Genomic DNA, 21,036 nt, shown 5'->3' on the forward strand with positions numbered 1-21,036 from the left:
CAGATAGGGTTCCCTTTCTTCGCATGCTGGTTGTGGGTGATATCCGCGGGGGGTCATACGCCACAGGCCAGCAATCATTGGGGGATGAGATTATTGTTTGGGCGCGCCGTTCTGACCCCGAGTTTTGCTGGACGTTGGGACCCCCCGGAGTACCGCGTGCAGCGCTCAACCTCGGGGAGTACCCCTCTGGTTATCATCCCGTTTCGGGGCGGTGGGGTTGCTTGTTTTGTGGGAAGACCCCCACTTTTTTGTTGCGGGGGGAGAGCTTCCGATAATCATAGGGGGTTCGCGATGGCCCACCCAGGGGGGCGGCGCCGGCAAAGAGCCGGGACCTGGTTCCAGTTTTTTCTGCTCCTGCCCGTGCTGGGGGGGGGTCCCCCCCCCCCCCAGGGTCGCCCCCCCCCCAGCAGCAGAGCTGACCCCCCCCCCAGCAGCAGAGCTCTGCTGCTGGGGGGGTCAGACCCCCCCCTAGCAGCAGGGACGGGCTTAGAAGTGCAGGGGGGGTACCGAGCAATGTGCGGCCGCTCATGTGTCCCCGCCCTGCACGACCTTGCGTTGGTGTGAGGGATCTTCAATCCTCGGCGTCAGACTGAACACACCATCGCGCTTTTCGGCGGCGTTGGGAGCGAGTCCGAGTGACGCCCACGGCCTCCGTGTCCGAGTGTCCGTCTTCGAGTTTTGTTGGTTCGCGTTTCAGTCAGTCAGTCAGAGGGAGTCAGTGTCACACGCACGGTCCTAGATCCTACACAGATATACGACGCGGCCTCGACGACGGGGCACGCACGCACGCACAGCTGTTGTCAGCTGAGGTGACCCGGTGACCCCCATGACCCGCAGAGAGCCGCACGCGGGGAGACAGGGGACCCAGTCCTCGCACACTCTCCTCGCGCGAACACACGGGGCATTCGAACGGGGCATTGCACACACGACGCGTTGTGTGGACGCTGTGTGGTGCGTGTCGTTCGCACGAGGGACCAGGGTGAAAGGATTGGCTTCACGAAAAAGAAAACACATTGCGTACGTCATAGCCCACGTGCTCGTTGCTCGGCGAGCAGCTTTGCGCTCTCCCTCTCAAAGGCGCGACGCAAAGGCTCCACGCCTTGCGTCGACGCGTCAAAGGTGTGCTGCAGCGGCGCGAGGGCGAGCTGCACGACTTGGTGCGCCGCGAGGCCGAGCGCCTCCGCGACGAGGGCGAGCTCCTTGGAGCTGCTCGTGCCGAAAACCGAGGAGTCGTCGGTGGAGATGGAGACGGGGTACCCTTCGGCGAGCCACACGCCCATCGTCGGGTGGTCGCGCATCGACCGCAGCTTGAGCGTCTTCAGGTTCGACGTGGGGCACAGCTCGATTGGGATCGGAGACGCGCGGAGCGAGGCCACGTCCGAGGCGGAGAGCAGCAGCGCGTGGCCGAGCCGCTCCGGCCGGAAGCGGAGGATGCTCGCGTTGTCGGCGGGGTGGTCCACTTCCGCCGCGTGGGCCGCGACCTTGAGGCCCGCCTCGCGCGCGGCCTCGAACGCAGGCACGTAGTCGGCAAACGTGCCGCGCGTCGGGTTGCCGCTAAAGTCGAGGCCAACGATGTACTTGTCGGCGCCGGAGGGGGGCTCGGCGCGCAAGCGCGCGGCGAGCTCGACCGTCTCCATCGCCTTGTCGAGGCCACCGGTGCGATCGATCGAGAGAAGCAGCCGCGTCGTCATCGGCCACACAGCCAGCTCGGGGTGCCCCTGCTGGTGCGTGTCGAAGCGCGCGCACACGCCCAGCAGCGCGCGGACGTAGCCCTCGAGGTCTGCGTCGTCGAGCACGCGTGGCGTCGTTCGCAGCTCGAGGTACTTCACGTTGTCCGCAGCAAAGTCGGAAAGGACCTCCCATGCGATCCGTTCGACGGCGGCGAGCGAGGTCACCGTCTTGTGGATGGCGGCAAAGATGGCAAAGCACGCGTCGAGCGACCGGTCGTCGTCGCTGCCGACGAGGAGCGCGGAGGTGTCCACGCCGGCCGGCGCGAGCTCCGCGATCGTGGTGAGTCGCGCGCAGCCACTCAGGTGGCAGTGCAGCTCCGCCTTGGGCAGCCGCCGGCAGAGCTCTCGCATGAGGTGCACGCGCCGGCGACGACGCCACGCGAGGAGAGCGGCGACGGACACGGCGGCAGCGGCGAGGAGCGCGGCGCGGCGCAAGGGCATAGGCCTAGATCTGTGTTTTTGGCAGGACGCGTCTCCTTTGCATGGCGTGCCGAGAGCGCGGGCTAGCGCGCAGTCTCATTCTTTAAGGAAGGGGACAATAAAAAACGAACAAATAAAAAAGATTCACAAAAGAAAGTAAAACGCCTGGGAGCATGGGAGCCATCTCCTCCGCGTGATCGGGCCACTGACTGGCTGATTTTTATATGTCTGTGTCTATGCTCTGCCTGCCGCTGATCTCCGCCAGCGCGATCGCGCTGTCGCCCGGCCGCGCTGCGCCGCTGGTGCCTCTCGTGGCGGGCCGGGCTGGCCGGCTTGCCGCCGCTGGCTACGGCGACGAGCTGCCAGATGCGCGCGATGAGCTGAAGGTCCGCTTCAACCGCGACGCGGGCACGGCGAGCTTCAAGACCCCGGAGGAGTACGCCGCGGAGGCGCGCGCGGCCGATCAGCAGCAGCAGGAGACGCGGAAGGCGCGCGAGACGCAGGAGCTCCTCGAGGAGATCCAGGCGCTCATGCCAGAGCCAAAGGCGGAGCCGCCTGCAAAGGTAAGCCTCTGAGGGCCGTCGTGCCGCGCGGCGGCGCAGGAGGTCACTGAGCGCGCGCCTCCCGTCGGCCCGCCGCGGCCTCAGGCGCCCATCGACCTCAACGGCATCAAGCCGACGGACCTGCTCATCGGCGCCGGCTCGTACGCCGTCGTGGCGGTGCTCGCGTGGCAATTCACGAACGCGGCGGCGGCGTACTTTGCGGCGAACGACGTCGAGTCGTCCATCTACTACGTCAACAGGCTGACGGGACTCGCGCGCGTCGTCGTCATCGCCATGGGTGCCGGCCGCTGCCCGCTGCCCTCCACCCCTTCCCTCCCCTCCTCTCCATCTCCTCCCGCGCCTCTCCTCCCGCGCCTCTCCTCCCGCGCTCTCCTCGCGCGATGCCCTCTCTGCGGCCGCGGCTCCTGCCTTGCGAGCCTCGCCCCTCGGCGGACGGCAGGCGGGCTGGGCACCGGCGTCACCAGCATCGCCTCGGTGGGGCAGGCGGCGCTGGCCGTGCAGGTGGCGCTCCAAATCTCGCGGGGCGAGCTCGACCCGAACGCCGAGCGGAAGCTGCCGCCGGGGGGGCGCAAGGTGGGAGAGACAGAGCGGCTCTTCCGGCTCATGACAGGAGGGGGGAAGAAGATCTTGTGAGGTCGTACGCGTGTGACTGCCCCGCAGGTGTGTGTTGTCTGTGTGCCAAACAATGTCTCTCTCCCCCAAATTAAATCAGGCACACGAGTCCTTCGAAGCGTGCGCCGCGCGTGTCCGTGTGACCGTGTGCGTGTCGGAGAGTGGTCACACAGAGGTGACGATGTCAGCTGAGTCAATTCGCCGGCGCCCGTGCAGACGAGTTCGGCCGCTCCAGAGCCGGCCGTCAGGCGGCGGCGCCGCCCGTCGGGGACGACTTGCAGTGAGACAGGGAGAAGCCGCACCGCCACACGAGCACCAGCATGAGCAGCACGACGAGGCTCCCCGCCAGCGTCAGCATGCTGCGCACATTCTTCCACCACATCGCCTTCCGCAGCCCCGTGCTCTGCTTCTGAAATTGACGCGCCTGGTTCGAAATCCCGTCCGACTTGTCCACCAGCAGCTCGAGGTGCTCTCCGCGGTCCACGACCTGCGCGAGGTTTTCGCGCATCATGTCGGTCGCCTCGCGAAGGTCCTCATGCACCCGCGTGATAGAGTCCATCGCGGGATCCAGGGGCCCGCCTGGCGACGACTCGCCAGGCGACTTTGTCCTCGCGGAGGGCGGCGTCGCGGAAACGAAAGCTAGCAAGCGCCCCGGGCGCACAAGTTTGCAAATTTCTTTTCCCCCGTTCAAAAAAAATGATCGCAATAAATCACGACTCTCATCTCAGAACACAGTGATTTGGGTGCGGTCGGCAACCTCACAAGAAAGAGAAGACCGGCCCCAGCTTCGGCTGACTGAGGGAGGCTAACAAGCTGCCGAGCCCAAATCACTGCGTGCAGTCGTGATTTCTTGTTGGTTTTCAAAAATCTCTCTCTCAACCTCACAGGCTGGGCAGCTAAGAATTTTGACCGCGCAAGACATATAGGGTGCTGAGGGAGGGTGTAGAGGATGTATGTAGAGTGTAGAGCGCTGTAGAGCTGTAGAGCTGTAGAGCGCTGTAGAGCTGTAGAGCTCTACATCCGCCGCGGGACGATCTGCGTGCGTTGTAGAGCGATGTACGGTAGAGGCGCTCTACAACGTGAAATCTCTACAACAAACTCTACATCATAAGCGGCGAACCAGGCGCGGTCGCTCTCCGACAGGTGAGCGCGTTGCACTTGCCAGTGCTGCGCTGGCCTTCTGTCTGCCCGCCCAATGGGTGGCAGGTGCCTCTGCTGCTGTGGCATGCCTCACGGCTCTGCGACTGGCCGGCGCCTCGGCGCGTCAGCTCGCGCCCCGCACTCGGGCCAGGAGGGGCTGTTCCCGGGCATTCACACTATCTTCCTGAGATAATTGGGCGATTATATCCATAAGGGATTTCATCCCTTTTGATTGGAGATTCGTGTTTCGGTTTTGGTAAAACGCGGAATCGACCCTATCCAGTGCTCAAGTGCTCAAGCAACACCTTAAGCTTTTAGCCAAGGGCCCTCCAAATTCGGGTCGGAGCGCAGCGGAGTGGGCCCCGAGTTTGAAAAGGGCGACAGACGCTTGCGTCCTAGCCTCCGACAACGCCCGGCGCAGAGGGGGGCCCGGAGGGATGCACAACCGCCCCACGCCACGCCGCTTGCGGGGACGTCAAGGGCGTCGAAGAGGAGAGAGAGGTCGACGACGTCTGGCACCTTCTTGGAGCGCGCCTGCTGGCATCTCCCGCACAGAACCTGCTCGCCGGCGAGTGGCGCGCGCGGCGTGCAGTGGTTCGGCACGTTGCGCCCGATCACAACCTCGACAATGTTGCCGGGCTTCGCGCTGTGGTCGAAGCGCAGCGACGCAGCGCCGTCAGCGGCTCCGACGGCCTTCCACGGGCGCCCGGAGCTCACCGTCGCGGGGCAGTCGGCACAGGAGCTGCCCACAAGGGGGGCGGTGAACTGCACCATGGCTTGCTGAGGAGGGGGCGGCTCTCTGCTCGGAGTCTGCTGAGTCGGCTGAGTCGGCTGAGAGGCTCGAAAAAGAATTCGCCGCCGGGTACGTTGCGAAGAAATACTTGTACAACTTGTTGTTTTTTCTCTTTTCCTCTATTTTTCCGCGATGTCTACCGAGCGATCTTTAAGAAAAAGCGCTCGCCAGCTTTCACACACGGACGATGAGGAATCGCGGACGCTGGGTTCCAACTTTTTCCGGGGTATGGTATGGTACCCTCGCAGCCCAAAGGGTGGGGGGGTATGGTCCTGACCGCCATCCCCGGTCTCCGGGAGGCTGGGTCTGTCAGCAGGCGGGGGGTATGGTCTCGAGGTGGGTTGTATAGTCTACCATACCATACCAGAAAGTCCAAACCCTGAGCTCCGCGCAAAAAATGGACTTCGGCGATGCTGCCCCGAGCCGGCCGCTTCTTCGCGGGCAGACAGCAGCACGCGAGGCGGCTATGTGCGCGAGCGCGGCCACCAAGCCCCTTTAGCGGCGCTTCACCCCTCAAGCCAGCGCTTGAGCCTGCGCGTCGGCTGCTGAATGCTGGGCTCGAGCAAATCGGTTCGCCGTTAGGACACTCGTGTACGCCTTGCACTCCATTTTTAGACGCCGCTGGTCATCACCCAACCGTTCGTCGCGCCGCAGGCTCTCCGGTTCGCCTCTCGGTCGACGGCGGCGACGCGGCTGCGGCACTGGCGAAAGACGCACCGCAAGTTGACCCCAGGCCGCCCCTGGAGCCGGTCGTGCCTCTCGAGTTGATAGAGGCGTATGTTGACGATGTGCCGGGGTACTAGATGCCGCCGCGTAGTGCGGCGGAGTGGCGATGGCGGTGCGGCGTGCGAAGCTGACGGCGGCCTGCACGCTTGGCGCAGGTGCTTGCGACGGACAGCGTCGTCAACAATGCGCTGCTGCCCGACACGCTAGAGCGGCCAGCGTACGTGCTGGTCGTGCAGGTGGTCCTGCACCTGCTGCAGGAGTGCCTCGGCTACTTGGACGGCTCGCGCTTCTTTCGCAGAGCGCTCACCGTGCAGCAGTCGCACAGCTCCGTCGCCGCTCTCAAGCACTCGGGTCTGGCTCTCGACGCGGCGATGATCGAGGCGATCGCAGCGCGGACGAGTTCCTCGCAGGCTGCGCCCATCATCTCGCAGCGGGTCGACCACGCGCTCTACGTCAGCTGCGTCCGCTTCGCACTGCGGCTGGCTGCAGACATGCTCGCCTCGGGCAGGCACGTCTCGATGCTGGGCCTCGAGGTGGCGTTGGGCGGTGTTCGAAGAGGCTGCTCACTACTACTAGGCTCGTCTCGATGCTGGGCCTCGAGGTGGCGTTGGGCGGTGTGCGAAGAGGCTGCTCACTACTACTAGGCTCGTCTCGATGCTGGGCCTCGAGGTGGCGTTGGGCGGTGTTCGAAGAGGCTGCTCACTACTACTAGGCTCGTCTCGATGCTGGGCCTCGAGGTGACGTGGAGTGTGCGGATGCTGCCCCAGGTGGCTCACGCACCCAAGGGCGCGCCGCCGACCAACGCGGGCTGGGACGACGCTTTTCTCGAGGAGCGGTTCGGCTCGATGGTCGACCGGCTGCTGCAGAAGCGGGACATCAACCTGGCGATGGTGCCGGACCACCTCGAGAGGGAGCTCTACCTGAACGTCGTCCGCCTCCTCCTCAACATCGCAACCACCGCGTTGAGCTCGCACGACGGCGCGGGCGGGACGCAGGCGAGAGCCCGCCTCCCAGCTCGCTCCCCCCCCTCCTCACACCGCTCGCCACACACGCCGCAGCCTCAGAGCTGCTCCCGACTCCGCAGCCTCGCTGCCTCGCCGTCTGATCTCGCAGGTGGACATCTTCGGCGTCTCGGCGCGTTTCAGCTTAGAGTGATGCCGTGCCGAGCACGCCTCCAACGAGAGCCCGTGCGCAAGTCGGGAGCTTCTTGCGTGGCAAGAGTCACTTACGCGACACACTCTCCTTACGCGTTAGCCGTTACGCCGCGGCAGTGGTGTGGCCGTTCGAATTGGCCGTGTTCGTGTTCTAAAATATCTCCCTCTCTCTCCTCCTCCGCTCCATGGCGCATGGGGCGCTGTTCTCTGGCACACGGGGTCGGGGCGCGGGACATCCACGGAGCGCCAAATTCTTTTTTTAGAGAGACAAATAAAAAAATAAATAAATACGGACACCTCTACTGTGAGATGGGTAAAAAGGAACAGGTCCCCGCCCTTGCGATCTTTGTGCAGGGTTCTTTGTGGGTGTGGTCGGCGACTAGCCGGGGTCGTCCCCTCCCGATGGGGGACTAGCACTAGCCGTCTTCCACATGGTCCTAGAGAGACAAGATCTCAACGAAGAATTCTTAAAAACAAGCCTGGGCCCGGGCTCCTAGCCGGATAGGGGGTCTGTCCACACTGGCTGGCCCCTCCCTGCTCCCAGATATTGTAGGTAGGTAGGGCCGTCCCGTTTTGATCTCTCGGTGAGTGGGCGCCCGCCCGCCCCCTCTGTGCTCTAAGGGGGCCGGGCCCCTAGTCTGAAAACAAAAACAAGCTCGAAAACAGCCAACACGTCAGCCTCCGAGTAGAGGGGGCGTCCTGCAGTTAAGGGGAAACCCGGTACGCGGGGCCAACCCTCGGAGACCCGTGTTTACTTTTAGCAATACCAAACAACTCTAACACTCACACGTCATTTGGGGCCTGTGGAGCCTGTACTTTTACGGCCCTTGCCCTGCGAACGCGCACCCCCGGGGCTAGGGCTCTCTAGCCCGTAACCCGATACCGATCATCCGGCCCGCTGGGTGCGCTCCTCAGCTCCCCGGCCCTGGATGTGAGGTTACCGACTGCACTCCAAGTGCTCCAAGTGCGAGAGAGGCACTGCGCGCCGCTGACCTTCATGTGGGGATGTGTGCCGACACCAATACTGATCTAATACCTGGAAACCCTTGTTCAAAGCCGACCCTAAGCGCCATCCTTCCTGCTCTCACCTGATGCTGCCGCCGCCTCCTTGGCCCCCTTGGGCGTATTTTGTGTGTGTGTGTGTGATACTCACACACACTCACACACACACTTGGGCGTCGTATTTTCTACTCCCAGTGGGGTCCTGGGCCCCCGGGCCCCCTCTTGTTTTCTGTTTTCTGTTTTTCAAAACGCCCGCCCGCCCGCCACCCCGAGGCGGCTCGGCCCCCCAGCCCCCCACTCACCGAGAGATCAAAACGGGACGGCCTAGGTTGGTCTTGTTTGGCCCATGTAGGGCCCTGCAATAGGTAGGTACCCCACCCTATTTTCGCCCTTTTCATCCTTTTTCGCTTCGCTGCGCGGCCTGGGGACAGGTAGGTGTGGCCAGACCCCCTATCCCGCTAGGAACAGCAGACACCGGCGAAAGAAAGTAAGAATCCCGGCCCCCGCACCATGCCGCTGACTGGGGTGGCCGGCACGGCGGAAGTGGCGGCGCGCGGCAAGCTCGCAGCTGTCCGGGCCGGCTACTACTCCGACCCGTACGCCGAGTGCTTTGTGACGGGCGAGTGCACTCGCCCGGGGCCGCTCATCAACCGCGGCCACCACTTGCGCGTCGCGGTGATCCAGTCAGTCGTCTCGCAGTTCCTCGACGCAGTCGGGCCTCGCGAGGCGCAGATCATCTCTCTCGGCGCCGGCTTCGACACCCGCTTTTGGACGCTCTCCGCCGACGCAGATTCGCGGCCCAGGCGCTACATCGAGCTCGACCAGGCAGAGGTGGTGGAGCGGAAGGCAGCGCTCATCGCGGCGCGCCCGTCGCTCCTTGCCGCCCTCCCCGAAGGGTCGCGCTGCGTCGGCCCGAGCGGGGTCGCGTCTCGCTGCGGCTACCACCTCGCTGCGGCAGACGTGAGGCAGCCCGCGGAGCTTGAGGCGGCCCTCAGCGCAGCGGGGTGGGAGCCGGCCGCGCCTACCCTCGTGCTGGCCGAATGCTGCCTCGTCTACCTCCCCGCGCCCGCCTCGGCCGCGCTGCTCGCGTGGTTCGCCTCGCGGAGTCGCTGCGCCGCCTTCCTGGCCTACGAGCAGATCCGGCCGGACGACGCCTTCGGGCGGACGATGCTGGAGAACCTGCGCCGGCGCGGTATCCCCCTCCTCGGGCTGCGCGACTGCCCCGACTTGGCCGCTCAGGTGGCGCGGTGCGAGGCTGCCGGCTGGGGCCGCGCCGAGGCGGAGGACCTGCTGCAGCTGTACGGCAGGGCTGTCACTGCGCGGGAGAGGGCGCGGCTCGCACGGCTTGAACGGTGGCGGCCCGGCCCGGCCCCGCCTGACCCGAGAGGGCCGCGTCTCAGGGGCGTGTCAGTGACCGTAGGCTCGACGAGGTGGAGGAGTGGCAGCTGATGCTCTCGCACTACTGTGCCGCGCTGGCGGTGTGCGAGGATCCCTCCTCCTCGCTGCTCGCGCGCCTGCGGCTGCTGCATCCCATCGGGGCGGAGGCTGCCGCCGACACCGCCGAAGAGGGAGAGGCGTCTCGAGGTAGCGGAAGAAGGGCGCCAGGAGCGAGAGTATGCGAGTAACAAAACCCAATCCCAAACAGACGGATTCCCTGGCCACTACGTACGTTACACTCGCTATTCGAAATCCGCGCTGAGCTCAGCGCTTTTCCGCGCCTTCGCGCCACCGGTGTTAACGCAGCTGCTACAGATGCGAGGCCACCTCCTTGACTTTTGTCCACGCGAGGAGCGCCGACGCGTGCAGCCGGTCGTCGAATCGGTCGCGAATGTGGCCGTAGACGACGAACCACATCGCGAGGTGGACGAGGGCGAACACGCAGAGGGCGGCGAGGATGACCTTCACGGAGGGCGCTGAGAACCAGGGTCGCGAGGAAGGGTCTGCCGCGGCCTTGGAGCTCTCGGCGCCGGTGGCTGTGGCTGTGGTCTCAGCCTGTTGCCCACCCTGCTGCCTAGTCGCGCGCCGCATACACACACACCACAGGCCCGAGTGCAACAGGATTTCTTTTTATTTAATTTACCGCATTCTTTCTTCCCACAACGCCGTTCGTCGTCATCTATCTCGCGTCCACCCATACCGCGTTGGTATACATACATGCCGTTCACAGCTGCGCGGCCTGCACCGGCCGGTCGAAGCGCCTCGCGAGCATGAAGGCTGTCTTCTTCTCGACGTAGGCGGCCTCGTTGATGAAGAAGGGATACAGCTGCTCCGCCTCGGCCTCCTCCTCCGGGGGCGGCTTGGGCGTGAACGGGATGGCCGTCTGTCCGTCGACCGAGAGGAAGGCGGCGTCGCCCCGCTGCAGCGGCTCAAAGTCCTTGCCCTGGAAGTCCGGATGAATCATACCCGCGATCTCGCCGTCTGCGTCGCGCGGGTAGTCGACGGCGCGCACGAAGGCGTGGACCTGCACCGAGGTCGGCAGCCACGGCCCGGGTGGCTGCCGAGCGAGGGCGGCGTTGTGCGCCTCGACGTACTGCAGCGAGGCGAGGACGAGCCGGCGCGTCTTCTGGTAGACGGCGCCGTCCATCACGCCCCACGGCACGGCGCCGACCTCGAAGGTCATCCCATGCTTGCCGACGGAAGGCAACATCGGCCAATCGTTCTGGTTGGCGTTCCAGTTGCAGACGCGCACGCTCGGGTCGAGCGAGATGAGGTGAGAGGCGATCGCGTGGCTGAGCTCGTCTCCGGGAGGCATCATGAGGGCCACGCCCGTGTCGGCCGTGGTGTTGTGAAGGTCGATGATCAGGTCGGCTGCGTCGGCCGAGCCCTTTGGGCCGAGCACGTCGTTCAGCTCCTTGGCACGCCTCGCCTCGAGTGTGGAGGTCCTGGTTGGGTCGGACAGGTCCTTCTGCAAGAAGCAACGGTTCATGTCCTCGTCTACGTAACGGCTGTTGGACGCGATGGACGCGACGTTTGTGAGCAGCACACTCACCTCGAACGAGAAGCCAGCAAAGAGCTGCGGCGTCTTGATAAAGTGCTTGGCGAGCACGACGCCGCACGCCTCGTTGCCGTGGGTGCCTCCGGTGATGAAGACGCGCTTGACCTTGGTCGAGCACGGGGCGCTGCCGGCGGACATCCGATTTCGCGAGGCAACGGAGGACGCTAGCCGGTCGGCTAGCCCAGGGTTCCGGCTCCTACCCGGATAGGGGGTCTGTTCCCACTGACTCGCGCCAAAACGCCCTACCTACCTACCTATCCCCAGGCCGCGCAGCGAAGCGAAAAAAGATGAAAATAGGGGCTACCTACCTATTGCAGGGCCCTTTTGGGCCAAACAAGACCAACCTACCTACCTATCTGGGAGGGGCCAGCCAGTGGGAACAGACCCCCTATCCGGGTAGGAGCCGGAACCCAGTCGGCGTCGTTTGGTATGCGGTTTTTTTTTCGAGGTGTGAATACACCCCCTAGACGCGACGCCCCCCGAACCAACGGGCCAGACCCTTCCGAGAGGGTGCCCCAGGGACGCCCAAAACCGCCCACAGCAGCCCCACAACCCTTAAACAGTACTCGGCACAACCACTCAAAGTTGGCCTCCCCCGGAGGTGTTTCACATTAGGGGCACCCCTCCGGCAGGCCGCCCTGAGCCCCCTAGGCGGGCCGCCGCTGCGGTCTAGCGCGCAGCGACCCGATGGGCCGAGAAAAACGAGCATTCGACATAACTGCTCCTCCCCCCCAAGGAAAGAAATAAAAAAAAGCGGGCACACGACACCCCAGGAGGCTGGTGGAGGTGATTCTCCGGGTCAGTCTGGAGGTCATTCTCCACCACCTCCTGCGACAGAGAATCCCCAGCGTCCCTCCCTCCTAGTCACACTCTCAATATCTCGACTCTCCAACACGAAGTGCTGCGATCCGGGGTGGCCCATTTCTTTTTTCCTTTCTTTTTTTGGGCCCTGTGGGCACCCTACCGTCGGTGTTAGCCCTCCCCTCTCTCGTGCGTCGTGCCTCTCTCCCCGAATCGCTCGTCGCAGTCTCTCGCCCACTCTCGCGGCGAGACGATCGAGGGGTCCCGTACCATGCGGAATCGACCCTATCCAGTGCTCAAGTGCTCAAACAATCGCAAGGCGGACACACGTGTCCATGGCATATCTCGCTCTCGGGCGCTCGGGCCCACAGACATGTCATCCCGCACACCCGCCGCCCCCGCGGGAGAGAGGGGAGTGACAGTTTGGGGCGGAAAGTCGAGATACCCCTCGCACTCCATATATGCGAGAACGCAGATAAAGGACTGTGGGTGGTCCGGCCCCCAAGTCCGGCTCATGCGCCCCGAGCTAGCTCACCGTCTACCGCACTGAACACTTGCGCCCCCTCCCTCGCTCCCAACCCATCCACCTCGCCGGTTCCGAGATATGCCGAGGTGCGCGATCTCGGGCCGCGCCGCGCAATCTCGGGTGATCTCGGGCGATCTCGGGCGATCTCGGAGCCGCGCCGCGCTCCCCAGTCACCCGCGGAAAGAAAGAAAACAGAGAGCCACCGGCCGTCGTGGCGAGAGATTCCAGAGTGCGATACACATATGCTCACGGCGCTCGCCCTCGGCCTCGTCCATGGCGGTCCGCCGCCGCGCCACCACCTCCGTCCCAGCCGCGCTGCTCAACTGCGCTGCATGGAGGACGTGAGCCTCACCGACAAAATCGCGGCCACCACGGACAGCGCCAAGGCATTCTCAGACGAGCCTGCGGTCATCGATGCGGACGCTGCGACAGTCGCAGACGTCGAGAAGCCCGGGGCGACATCTGTGGGTGATTCGGGAGACAAGGAGCGCCGGGCTGCACTCATCACTGACCTGCTCGCTCTTGCCGCCGGCTCTTGCCGCGGCGAGGCTGCGTCGGAGAGCGATCTGAAGTCCGCGCGTTCGCTCGTCGCCGAGCTCGAGGCGCTCAACCCGACGCCAGAGCCGACGCTCTCGCCGCTCTGCGAAGGGACGTGGGAGCTCGTCTTTTCCGACACGCAGCTCTTCCGCTCGAGCCCGTTCTTCATGGCCGGCCGGGCGGTCTGCGAGGACGGCGCCCAGGCCGCACAGTACGACTGGTTCTGCGACATGCACCGCGCGGCTCTCGCCATCTCCACCATCGGAAAGGTGCGGCAGATCGTCGGGCGCGGCTCGGTGGTGAGTGAGTTCGAGGTCTCTGCCGGAGCCGTCCCGTTCCTCTCGGACGCGCTCCCCTTCCTTCGATACTCGGGCGGCATGCCGCTCGCCGTCAGCGGCGCGATCGTCTCGACGGCGTCGGTCGTGTCCAACCTCGGCGATGCGTGGAGACTGCTGATGGACACGGTCGAGATCAAGGGCTCCAACGTCCCGCTCCTCCGTCAGGCCCTCGACGCAGGCCTCCGCCTCCAAACCCGCGACCTCGGGAGCGCGCTCGAGGCGACGGTGCCGCAGTACGCCAACCCGCGCCCAAAGTTCCAAACCTCCTACCTCGACGGCTCGGTTCGCGTCTCCCGTGACCAGGACGGCAAGCTCTTTGTCTACCGCAAGGAGAGCGGAGAGGCCTCTCCCACCGAGTATTCGGCCGTCGCCGCCGACCTCGGCGTGGGAGCGCTGATGGAAGGCATGGCGCGAAGCTTCATGGGATCGTAGGACGCGGCGCGTTCATGTACACTGTTATTGTGCCTCGCTGCCGACCTACTGTGCCCCTGCTGATTTCTTCTCTGATGTGTTTAGTCTCGCGTGACGTGTCGGCGGCCGCGTGCCTGTGTACGTTTGTGTTGCACTCTCACTGCATGAGTGGCACGGGGTCGTGTTCGGCCGTGTAAAAGTCGAGCGCAAGAGCATAGAGAGCAGCGAAACTCAAAAACGAAATGAAAAAAACGCGGCGGGAGTGGCGAGCGCGAGTCATACAACGCGACATTAGTGGCAAGCAACCGAGCCGGCGCGCGAAACACGCGGTCAGCGCGTGCAAACTGGAGAGACACGCGAGAGTCCCGTCAGTGCAACAGTGGACGAAATCATTTTAATATTACAAGCCACCGCACGCGCTCGTCATCTTTTATAGCGCCCTCTATCGCCTTAGCCTATCTGCGAGATGGTGTCGCGCATGATTGTGTAGAGAGCGTCCCCACCTCCGCCGCCGCCGCCACTGCTGCTGCGCCCGCCTCGCAGGCCCTCGCGTATCTGCTCGATCTCGCGGAAGACATGGCCAAGGTCGGCCGTGTCGAGCGCCTGCTGCACCGCCTTGTTCATCGAGAGCTCGAGTACGTAGTCCCGCACGTGCTCGATCTGCGACCCGTCGATGAACTGCTTGTCCGGCAGCGGGAACTCGTGCGGAATGGGCGTGTTTGCAAAGTCGGAGTTGTCGAGCGCTGCGGAGGTTGCCTCGTTCTCCTCGACCGCCTCGGTGATGTCGAGGTAGCGGTTGAGGAAAACGAATGCGGAGTTGAGATCAGCTGCGGCCTTGCAGGCCATACCCGCCTCGTAGAAGGCCATGTCGGCGGGAACAGCGGCAACGTGCCGAAGCAGCCCGATCGCCAGCTTGCGCTGCACGTCCATCGCGCCGCGCTCGGCAGCCAAGACCTTCGCCGCGGCCATGTGGCTAGCCCAGAGCAGCGTCTCGAACCGCTGCAGTGCCGGCTCGTCGCCCGCGTCGCGCAGGGCCCCCACCGCTTTATGCAGCATCGAGCGTGTGCCCACGAGCGGCTGCTTGCCCATGCCGCCGCCGTCCGGCTCCCCCGACGCTAGCAGCTCCCGCGCCACGCGCTCATACATCGCGAGGGGGGCAGGCTGTGCGGAAGCGCCGTACTTGCCAATCAGCGTAGCCGCGCGGACGAACTCGTGCTGCCCAATGAGCGCGGCGCCGTGCAGCGTCGCGTACTTGACCAGCATCGGTGGGCCCTGCTGCTTCGCGAGCTCGAGCGCGCGCTCCCACTCGCCGCGCTGCGCGTACGCCTCGAGGCCCTCGGAGACGTTGCCGCCCTGCACCAGGTCGACCGCTGCGCCCGCCCCTTTGAGGTGCTCCCTGTACCGCACCTCGACCTCCTTTGCATACTGCGGCGTCGCAGAGCGCGCCAGCGAGCGGGCCTGGTCCCAGAGGTTGCCCGCCATGTAAATGTCGACCGCCTCGCGGTGCTGGTCGATACCTTCGTACAGCTCCGCCGCCTGCGGGTGCCGGCCGATGCCCATCAGGCGCTTCGAGACCGTGTTGACGACCTCGGCGATGCGCGCCGGCACGTGGTTCATCGCTAGCTGCACCGCCTTCTCCCACGCCTCCTCGCAGATATCGTGGGAGCGCGCCCGCTCGCTCGTCACCTTGAGGTAGGCGTCGATCGCTCGCGCAAAGTCGCGCCCCTCCTCGAGAGAACGGGCCGGGCCGAGGAGCGCCTCCTCGGACGCGTGCACGCCGTCGCCCCGCATGTAGGCCGCGTGCTCGGCGGTCAAGTCGGCCACTTTGTGGGGAAGGAACTCCTTTGCGAGCCGCTGGGCGTCCCCCCAGCGCGCCGCGTGCTTGTACGCCTCGACAGCGAGCTCGGGCTTCTTGGCGCGGACGAAGAGCGCCTCCGCCTTGGTGAAGTCGCCCTTCTCCACGAGCGCCTTGGCCTGCGCGCACAGCACGTCCGGCACCGACGACGGCTCGGACGTCTCCGCCACGCGGAGGGCGGCGGCCCAGTCCTGCTGGTGCGTGTACATGTCGATGGCCTCCTTGGGCTTCTCCGCTTTGAGGAACTCCTTCTCAGCCGACTCGAACTGGCCCTCGTCCTCGAGGAACATGGCGTACTTAAGGTGCACCTCCGGCACCTTATCTTGCTTCGAGGCCTGCGCCAGCGCGAAGGCGTGGTCGAAGTTGCCGGACTCGGTCGCGTACTCGATGGCTTGGTCAATGAGCCCGAACTTGGCGAGGAGCTTGGCGCCCGCCTCGCCACCATCGAGGCCGTCTCCTATACGTTCGTCCTTCGGGCGTGTCTGCTCCTCCCCCGACCGATCGGCCCGCGCCGGGGCGCAAGTCTCTCGCGCTCGCGCCTAACTCTCTCTCGCTCCTCGAGCTCGACGCTCTCTCGCGCCATCCATTCATCGGCCAGATATCGGCCAACACCTAGGCCAACACTCCGCCGTCTCTCTCCCGGACGTGCCACGCCCGTCTAGATTCCTCTCAGAATGCACTGTGGGTGCAAATGAAAGAGAAAAGAAATCTCGAAGCAGTGAAAAAAGAAAGAAACAACCAATCAACCGCGTCTCGCGCCGAACGTCTATAGGGGGGCCTCGCTCCATTCTACATATGCACATCAATCAGTCCCGCGCTCGCTCACCCCTCGAGGAGCCCTCCTTGGGCGGCGGGCAACTTCACGAGGGCTGACAACAGCGGCAGCGTCGACCGCGCGCTGCTCACAAAGACGCGCACCGAGCCCGGCCCAGCCGCCGGCTGCAAGCAATCGACATCGCCTAGGGATGTCATAGCTAGCTCAGAGCTCGGCTACGAGGCCAGCCGTCAGGCAAGAGCGGTGGTGCCGTCGAGCTGCACCGGCACGCCCGGCACCAGGGCTGGCAACTTGAGCAGCGGCTGGCGCACGCGGTAGACGGCGGGGTTGAGGCTAAATGCCACGACTACGTCCGCGACTGGCTCCTCGCCGGTGTTGTGCAGCGATAGCCTATTACAACCACCACTGTAAAGGGCAAGGCCGAGTAGAGCTCCTGGGCGTGCGCAGCTGAGGGCTGAGAGCCGAATCCGAAATAGCGGCCCCATGCCCCGCACCTGGGCGGCGAGTCTCAGCTTGGCGCCCGGCGCGGAGGAGAGGGGGCCCCGCCCGGACCGCGCTAGCTTGACGTAGGCGCGTGCCTGTGGCGGGCACAGCATGTGCGTCTCATTAAACTACCACGGACGTGGCGCGCAGCTTGGTGCAGAGGCGCCGTGGACAGCCTCAACTGGCAGAGGTCCCTCTGGAAGGCGCGGTGCATCTCTACCGCCTATTCACGATGCAGCGGTGTGACGACACTAGCATCACTGCAAGAGAGCGCCATCGTGTCCATCTCTCCTGCTCCCTCTCTCGCTGCGTCTGCTCAATGTAGAGCCGCGTCTTCTTCGGCACGGAGAGAGGCACGTCTTGCTCGGGCGGCGCCTCCCTGCTCTCCCCTGCCTCGAGACTAGCCTTGCGCTGCAGCATCTTGACGGTCAAAGCACCTGCTCACGCCCAAGGCCGTGTGAGAAGACGCAATCCGCTCCGCGCGCAGTATCCTTGCCGTCGCGCCCGAGGCTGAGACGGCGAGCAGCGAGCCCTCTTCGCGGCCGTAAGAGCCGAACCGCATCGCCGTGATCGGCTCACCGAGGCGCAGCGTCGCCACGAGGTGCCGCTCGCTGTAGAGGCGGAGCTCACCCGAGGCGAGGCCGAGGAGCAGTGCCTGCGAAGGCTACAGAGGTGTCAAAGGGGTAGAGGTCGGGGGGGTGGGGGGGTAGAGGTCAAAAGGGGCACAGGGATAGCGCTGGACCGGGGCGGGGTCGCGGGGGGCGCGCCTTTGCGGAGCGCGTGCGCCGCAGCTCGAGTGCCTCGAGGCAGGTGGCAGGCTCGGGCAAGCGGATGGAGTAGGAGCGCTTGCCCTTGGGCTGGTAGGCGTGCACGGTTGACGCGAGGGTGGAGACGACGAGCTGGCTGCGGGGCGGCGGGATGCAGGGGCGCCTCGACCTCGCTTCTCCACCACAGTGTTGATCTGTCGCAGCTACACCTCGGTGAGACTGGGCCTAAATCTGGGGGAACTCTTGGCGGAGTCTTGGCCGGGCTTTGCCATTCCGCGGCGCCGCATGTCTATGTCTCTCCCCGGCGACCGCACCTGTCAAGCCCTCCGCCCAGCCGCAGCATCCCGCACGGGGTCGCCCCCGCCTCGATCGCGCCAGGAAGGACAGCGCCGTCCTTGACAGTGTAGATCCTGCCATCGCGGCAGGCGGCAGCGATACGGTACTCGACCGCCTAGAGAAGCGGAGTGAGCGAAACCTCTACACACATCGAGCCGAATCTGTGAGAGCGATACTCGGCCACCTTGAGGCCGGCGGTCGCCAGAAAGGCTGGCGTCGAGGGCAGCGTATGCGTCTCAGCGACCGCCTTGCCCGACGGGTCGAGGATGTGGACCTGAGGCAGGGCGAGAGGCGAGAGCACGGGTGGTATCGTGAAAGTAGCTGACGGCCAGGTAATCGGCTATTCGGGGCGTCCCTTTGCCTGCCCGCCCTCGGTGCCAACCACCAGCATCGAGCACGCGTCCGGCTCGTCGAGGTTCTTCTTCAGCACCTGAATGAGATCGGCGGGGCGGGGTCCTGTTTGGGCCTCGCTACTGCGCCTAGGTACTATGGCCAGGCGGCCCGAGGTGGCGGCCCGCGTGCAGCGCGCGCCTCCATGCAGGTTACCAGGTCGTGCCGCACCAGCGGCACCCCTTCGCTCAACGCCACCATCTCGTCCGCCGCCGTATCGTCGACTGCTGCAAGGAGCTCGCGGGAGCGGCGACTGAGGGCGATTCCCGCGTCGCGCGCCTCGGCGAGCGCCGAGCGCAGGCCTGAGGCGTCGGAGCGCACCTCCTCCCACGCCTCGCTCTCGCGCCGGTCGATTGGGAGGTCGGGCAAGACAAACTTGTAGTAGGGCCGCAGGCTGCGGTAGAGGAAGAGGTGACGGCCAGCGGCGACGGCGGTGAGCGGCGGGGCGCCTCGTCGCGCCTGCAATCGTGCTGCGTGGGCGTGTCTGCCGCCTTGCTTTTAGGCTGAGTAACGATTGCTCTGTGCTGTGCTGCGTGTGTGTGTCATTGCTTGCGGACGCGCCTCGGGATAGAAGACGGCGATTGCGGTCGGTGCGTCAAGCAGAAGATTCTCCGAGAGAAGGTTCGTCCCCTTGTACACGCGCAGCTTCCTGTCCTGCCCGGCCACCAGAAGCTTGTGGTCGCCTGTAGCGGCCGAGAGGCGGAGGTGAGTGTCTGCCAGGCTTCGCACTGCACCAAGCGGGCTCGCCGCGTCTTGCTGACAGGCTCAGTGGCCACGTCTAGGGCTGCCCGTGACTCCATCTACCAGTACACTACCGTCGCCGTTCAGGTCAGCGAGCCGCACGCACGGGGAAAAGGCGCGCAGCGAGGCGACGGGGTCGTGCCACGCGTGGAGCCAGACCTTGCGGCTCCGCGCCTCCTCGTTGGTTCGGTGCGCCTCCAGCGCCTGGGCGCCGGCCAGCTCAGCCATGTGTGTGTGATCGGAGCTTCGCGCGGGATTTGTGAACGCACAACGTCCGGCGGGCCGGAGTCGTTACACGGATGTTCATTTCTTTCTTTCACTCGGTAAGTGCCGGTTCTGCAGACAAGCACCGAGAATTTACATGAGTATATCACACCCCGCGGCGCAGAGATTGCACCTGTCGTTGCCCCTCTCCATCCGCCCGCGCTACTACTCTACCTTGACCGCTCCATAGATGGCGTGGACAAAAAGGAAGCAGGCGAGGAAGCCGACGGCGCCGGTGAGCATGAAGAAGGAGTAGGAGGCGATGAGCATGTAGCCGACGTAGAGGAGGATCGAGACGCCCCGCGTCATCACCATCTTGGTCGACATATAGACGATCGAGTAGATGAAGAGGTAGAGGCCGGAGGAGCCAGAGGTGAGGAAGGCGCGCCACCACCAGTGGTAGTCCTCCGCGCAGAGCTGGAAGTAGCACATCACGATCGAGATCTCGGCGCAGGTGATGATGAGGATGAGGAAGACGAGGAGGAGGAAGCCAAAGACGTAGTAGTACTGGTGCAGCCAGATGGAGGAGAGGATGAAGAAGAGCTCGATGAAGACGGCGCCGAAGGGCAGGAGCCCGCCAATCAGGACCGAGAAGACGGGCTGCGTGTACCACGCGTGCTCCGGCACCGTGCGCGGGATCATGTTCGTCTTTGTGGGCGGCTCGATCTTTGGCCTGCGGTAGCCGAAGAAGGCCCCGAGGTAGACGAGGGGCACCTGGCGGGGGGGAGGGGCGGGGCGCACTCGGGCGGGCTGTCGGAAGGGGGCCGCGCCGCCGCGAGGAGGAGGAGGCGCGCCGAGATCCCGAACCAGAGGACGAGGAGGGCGAAGAAGGTGCCGAAGGGGACGGCGCCGCTCGACTTTTGGCCCCAGATGAACATGTTGAGCGAGAAGAAGACGATGAAGATGATCCCTGCCGGGGAGGAGTGGGTCGGCGCTCCGTGAGTTGAAGGCGGAGCGATCCCGGTGCGGCGGTGCGCGAGTGTCTCGGGGCAGCGGCGCGGGCGAGGGGCGGCGTGCCAGGGAACATGACTGCCGTCTTGAGCGTCGTCATGCGCCAATCGCTGCCGGAGAGGGCCTTGTACAGGCGGGCGGAGACGAAGCCGGCGAGTACGCCCATCGCGGTGAAGAGGAGGAGGAGGGCCGTCATGAGCGCGCCGCGGTTGGCGGGAGAGAGGAACCCTACAGCCGCACCGGGCAGTCTAGGGGCGTGGAGCCGCTGGCGGCGGCGGAGGGGGGGGGGAAGACTGCCGGCGACGGCGAAACACATCGTCACCACTGACATGCCGAGCACCTGCCGAGGACGTGTCGTGGGCGTGTCGTGGGCGTGTCGTGGGCGTGTCGTGGGCGTGTCGTGGGCGTGCCGTGGGCGTGTCGTGGGCGTGTCGTGGGCGTGCCGTGGGCGTGTCGTGGGCGTGTCGTGGGCGTGTCGTGGGCGTGTCGTGGGCGTGTCGTGGGCGTGCCGTGGTGGCGAGGCGCAGAGCGGGTGGCCCTTCGCCCGGGAGTGCACACCGATCGGTGTGGCCGCGAGGCGTGGGGATGTGGGTGACACGAGGAGATGGCCGGGAGAGGGGCGCAGCTCCTGCACGCCGGTCCCGACGTAGACGGAGAGGAGGGCAGGCCGCTGCCGCGGGCGGAAGACGTCGCCGTGCACGACTTTCCACCCCCCCTCCTCGGGCG

General features: G+C 65.2%; 9 protein-coding genes across 9 annotated transcripts; 4 read left to right on the top strand and 5 right to left on the bottom strand.

Moving 5' to 3' along the window:
* Positions 1–1,022: 1,022 nt before the first annotated feature.
* EMIHUDRAFT_69326 (hypothetical protein) lies at positions 1,023–2,081 on the bottom strand (the record flags this gene model as incomplete). The annotated part of the gene is made up of 1 exon (XM_005756233.1): positions 1,023–2,081. One exon carries the CDS (start codon positions 2,079–2,081, stop codon positions 1,023–1,025), a length of 1,059 nt encoding a protein of 352 aa, XP_005756290.1.
* A 249-nt stretch (positions 2,082–2,330) lies between these two features.
* On the top strand, positions 2,331–3,425 carry EMIHUDRAFT_453992 (hypothetical protein). Its single transcript, XM_005756234.1, has 3 exons — positions 2,331–2,713; positions 2,798–2,990; positions 3,153–3,425. The coding sequence occupies exons 1-3, from the start codon at positions 2,375–2,377 to the stop codon at positions 3,344–3,346; spliced, it is 726 nt and encodes a 241-aa protein (XP_005756291.1). The 5' UTR covers positions 2,331–2,374; the 3' UTR covers positions 3,347–3,425.
* A 144-nt stretch (positions 3,426–3,569) lies between these two features.
* On the bottom strand, positions 3,570–4,247 carry VAMP7-6 (vesicle-associated membrane protein 7; the record flags this gene model as incomplete). Its single annotated transcript, XM_005756341.1, has 2 exons — positions 3,570–3,904; positions 4,211–4,247. The coding sequence occupies 2 exons, from the start codon at positions 4,245–4,247 to the stop codon at positions 3,570–3,572; spliced, it is 372 nt and encodes a 123-aa protein (XP_005756398.1).
* A 2,091-nt stretch (positions 4,248–6,338) lies between these two features.
* EMIHUDRAFT_439324 (hypothetical protein) lies at positions 6,339–7,311 on the top strand. Its single transcript, XM_005756235.1, has 3 exons — positions 6,339–6,492; positions 6,697–6,979; positions 7,098–7,311. Exons 1-3 carry the CDS (start codon positions 6,356–6,358, stop codon positions 7,137–7,139), a joined length of 462 nt encoding a protein of 153 aa, XP_005756292.1. The 5' UTR covers positions 6,339–6,355; the 3' UTR covers positions 7,140–7,311.
* A 1,339-nt stretch (positions 7,312–8,650) lies between these two features.
* Positions 8,651–9,784, top strand: EMIHUDRAFT_428651 (hypothetical protein; the record flags this gene model as incomplete). Its single annotated transcript, XM_005756236.1, has 2 exons — positions 8,651–9,492; positions 9,561–9,784. The coding sequence occupies 2 exons, from the start codon at positions 8,651–8,653 to the stop codon at positions 9,763–9,765; spliced, it is 1,047 nt and encodes a 348-aa protein (XP_005756293.1). The 3' UTR covers positions 9,766–9,784.
* Positions 9,785–10,334: 550 nt separating this feature from the next.
* EMIHUDRAFT_44278 (hypothetical protein) lies at positions 10,335–11,243 on the bottom strand (the record flags this gene model as incomplete). Its single annotated transcript, XM_005756237.1, has 1 exon — positions 10,335–11,243. A coding segment is annotated over one exon (909 nt), but the record flags the coding sequence as incomplete, so codon positions are not given.
* A 1,461-nt stretch (positions 11,244–12,704) lies between these two features.
* EMIHUDRAFT_221637 (hypothetical protein) lies at positions 12,705–13,769 on the top strand (the record flags this gene model as incomplete). The annotated part of the gene is made up of 1 exon (XM_005756238.1): positions 12,705–13,769. One exon carries the CDS (start codon positions 12,705–12,707, stop codon positions 13,767–13,769), a length of 1,065 nt encoding a protein of 354 aa, XP_005756295.1.
* A 136-nt stretch (positions 13,770–13,905) lies between these two features.
* Positions 13,906–16,575, bottom strand: EMIHUDRAFT_221638 (hypothetical protein; the record flags this gene model as incomplete). Its single annotated transcript, XM_005756239.1, has 4 exons — positions 13,906–13,978; positions 14,160–14,203; positions 14,325–16,073; positions 16,522–16,575. The coding sequence occupies 4 exons, from the start codon at positions 16,573–16,575 to the stop codon at positions 13,906–13,908; spliced, it is 1,920 nt and encodes a 639-aa protein (XP_005756296.1).
* A 2,841-nt stretch (positions 16,576–19,416) lies between these two features.
* EMIHUDRAFT_360511 (hypothetical protein) lies at positions 19,417–20,423 on the bottom strand (the record flags this gene model as incomplete). The annotated part of the gene is made up of 3 exons (XM_005756240.1): positions 19,417–20,073; positions 20,175–20,267; positions 20,377–20,423. Coding segments are annotated over 2 exons (642 nt in total), but the record flags the coding sequence as incomplete, so codon positions are not given.
* Positions 20,424–21,036: the final 613 nt, after the last annotated feature.

Source organism: Emiliania huxleyi (genome assembly GCF_000372725.1).
Source record: "Emiliania huxleyi CCMP1516 unplaced genomic scaffold EMIHUscaffold_98, whole genome shotgun sequence".
Taxonomy (NCBI): Eukaryota; Haptophyta; order Isochrysidales; family Noelaerhabdaceae; genus Emiliania; species Emiliania huxleyi.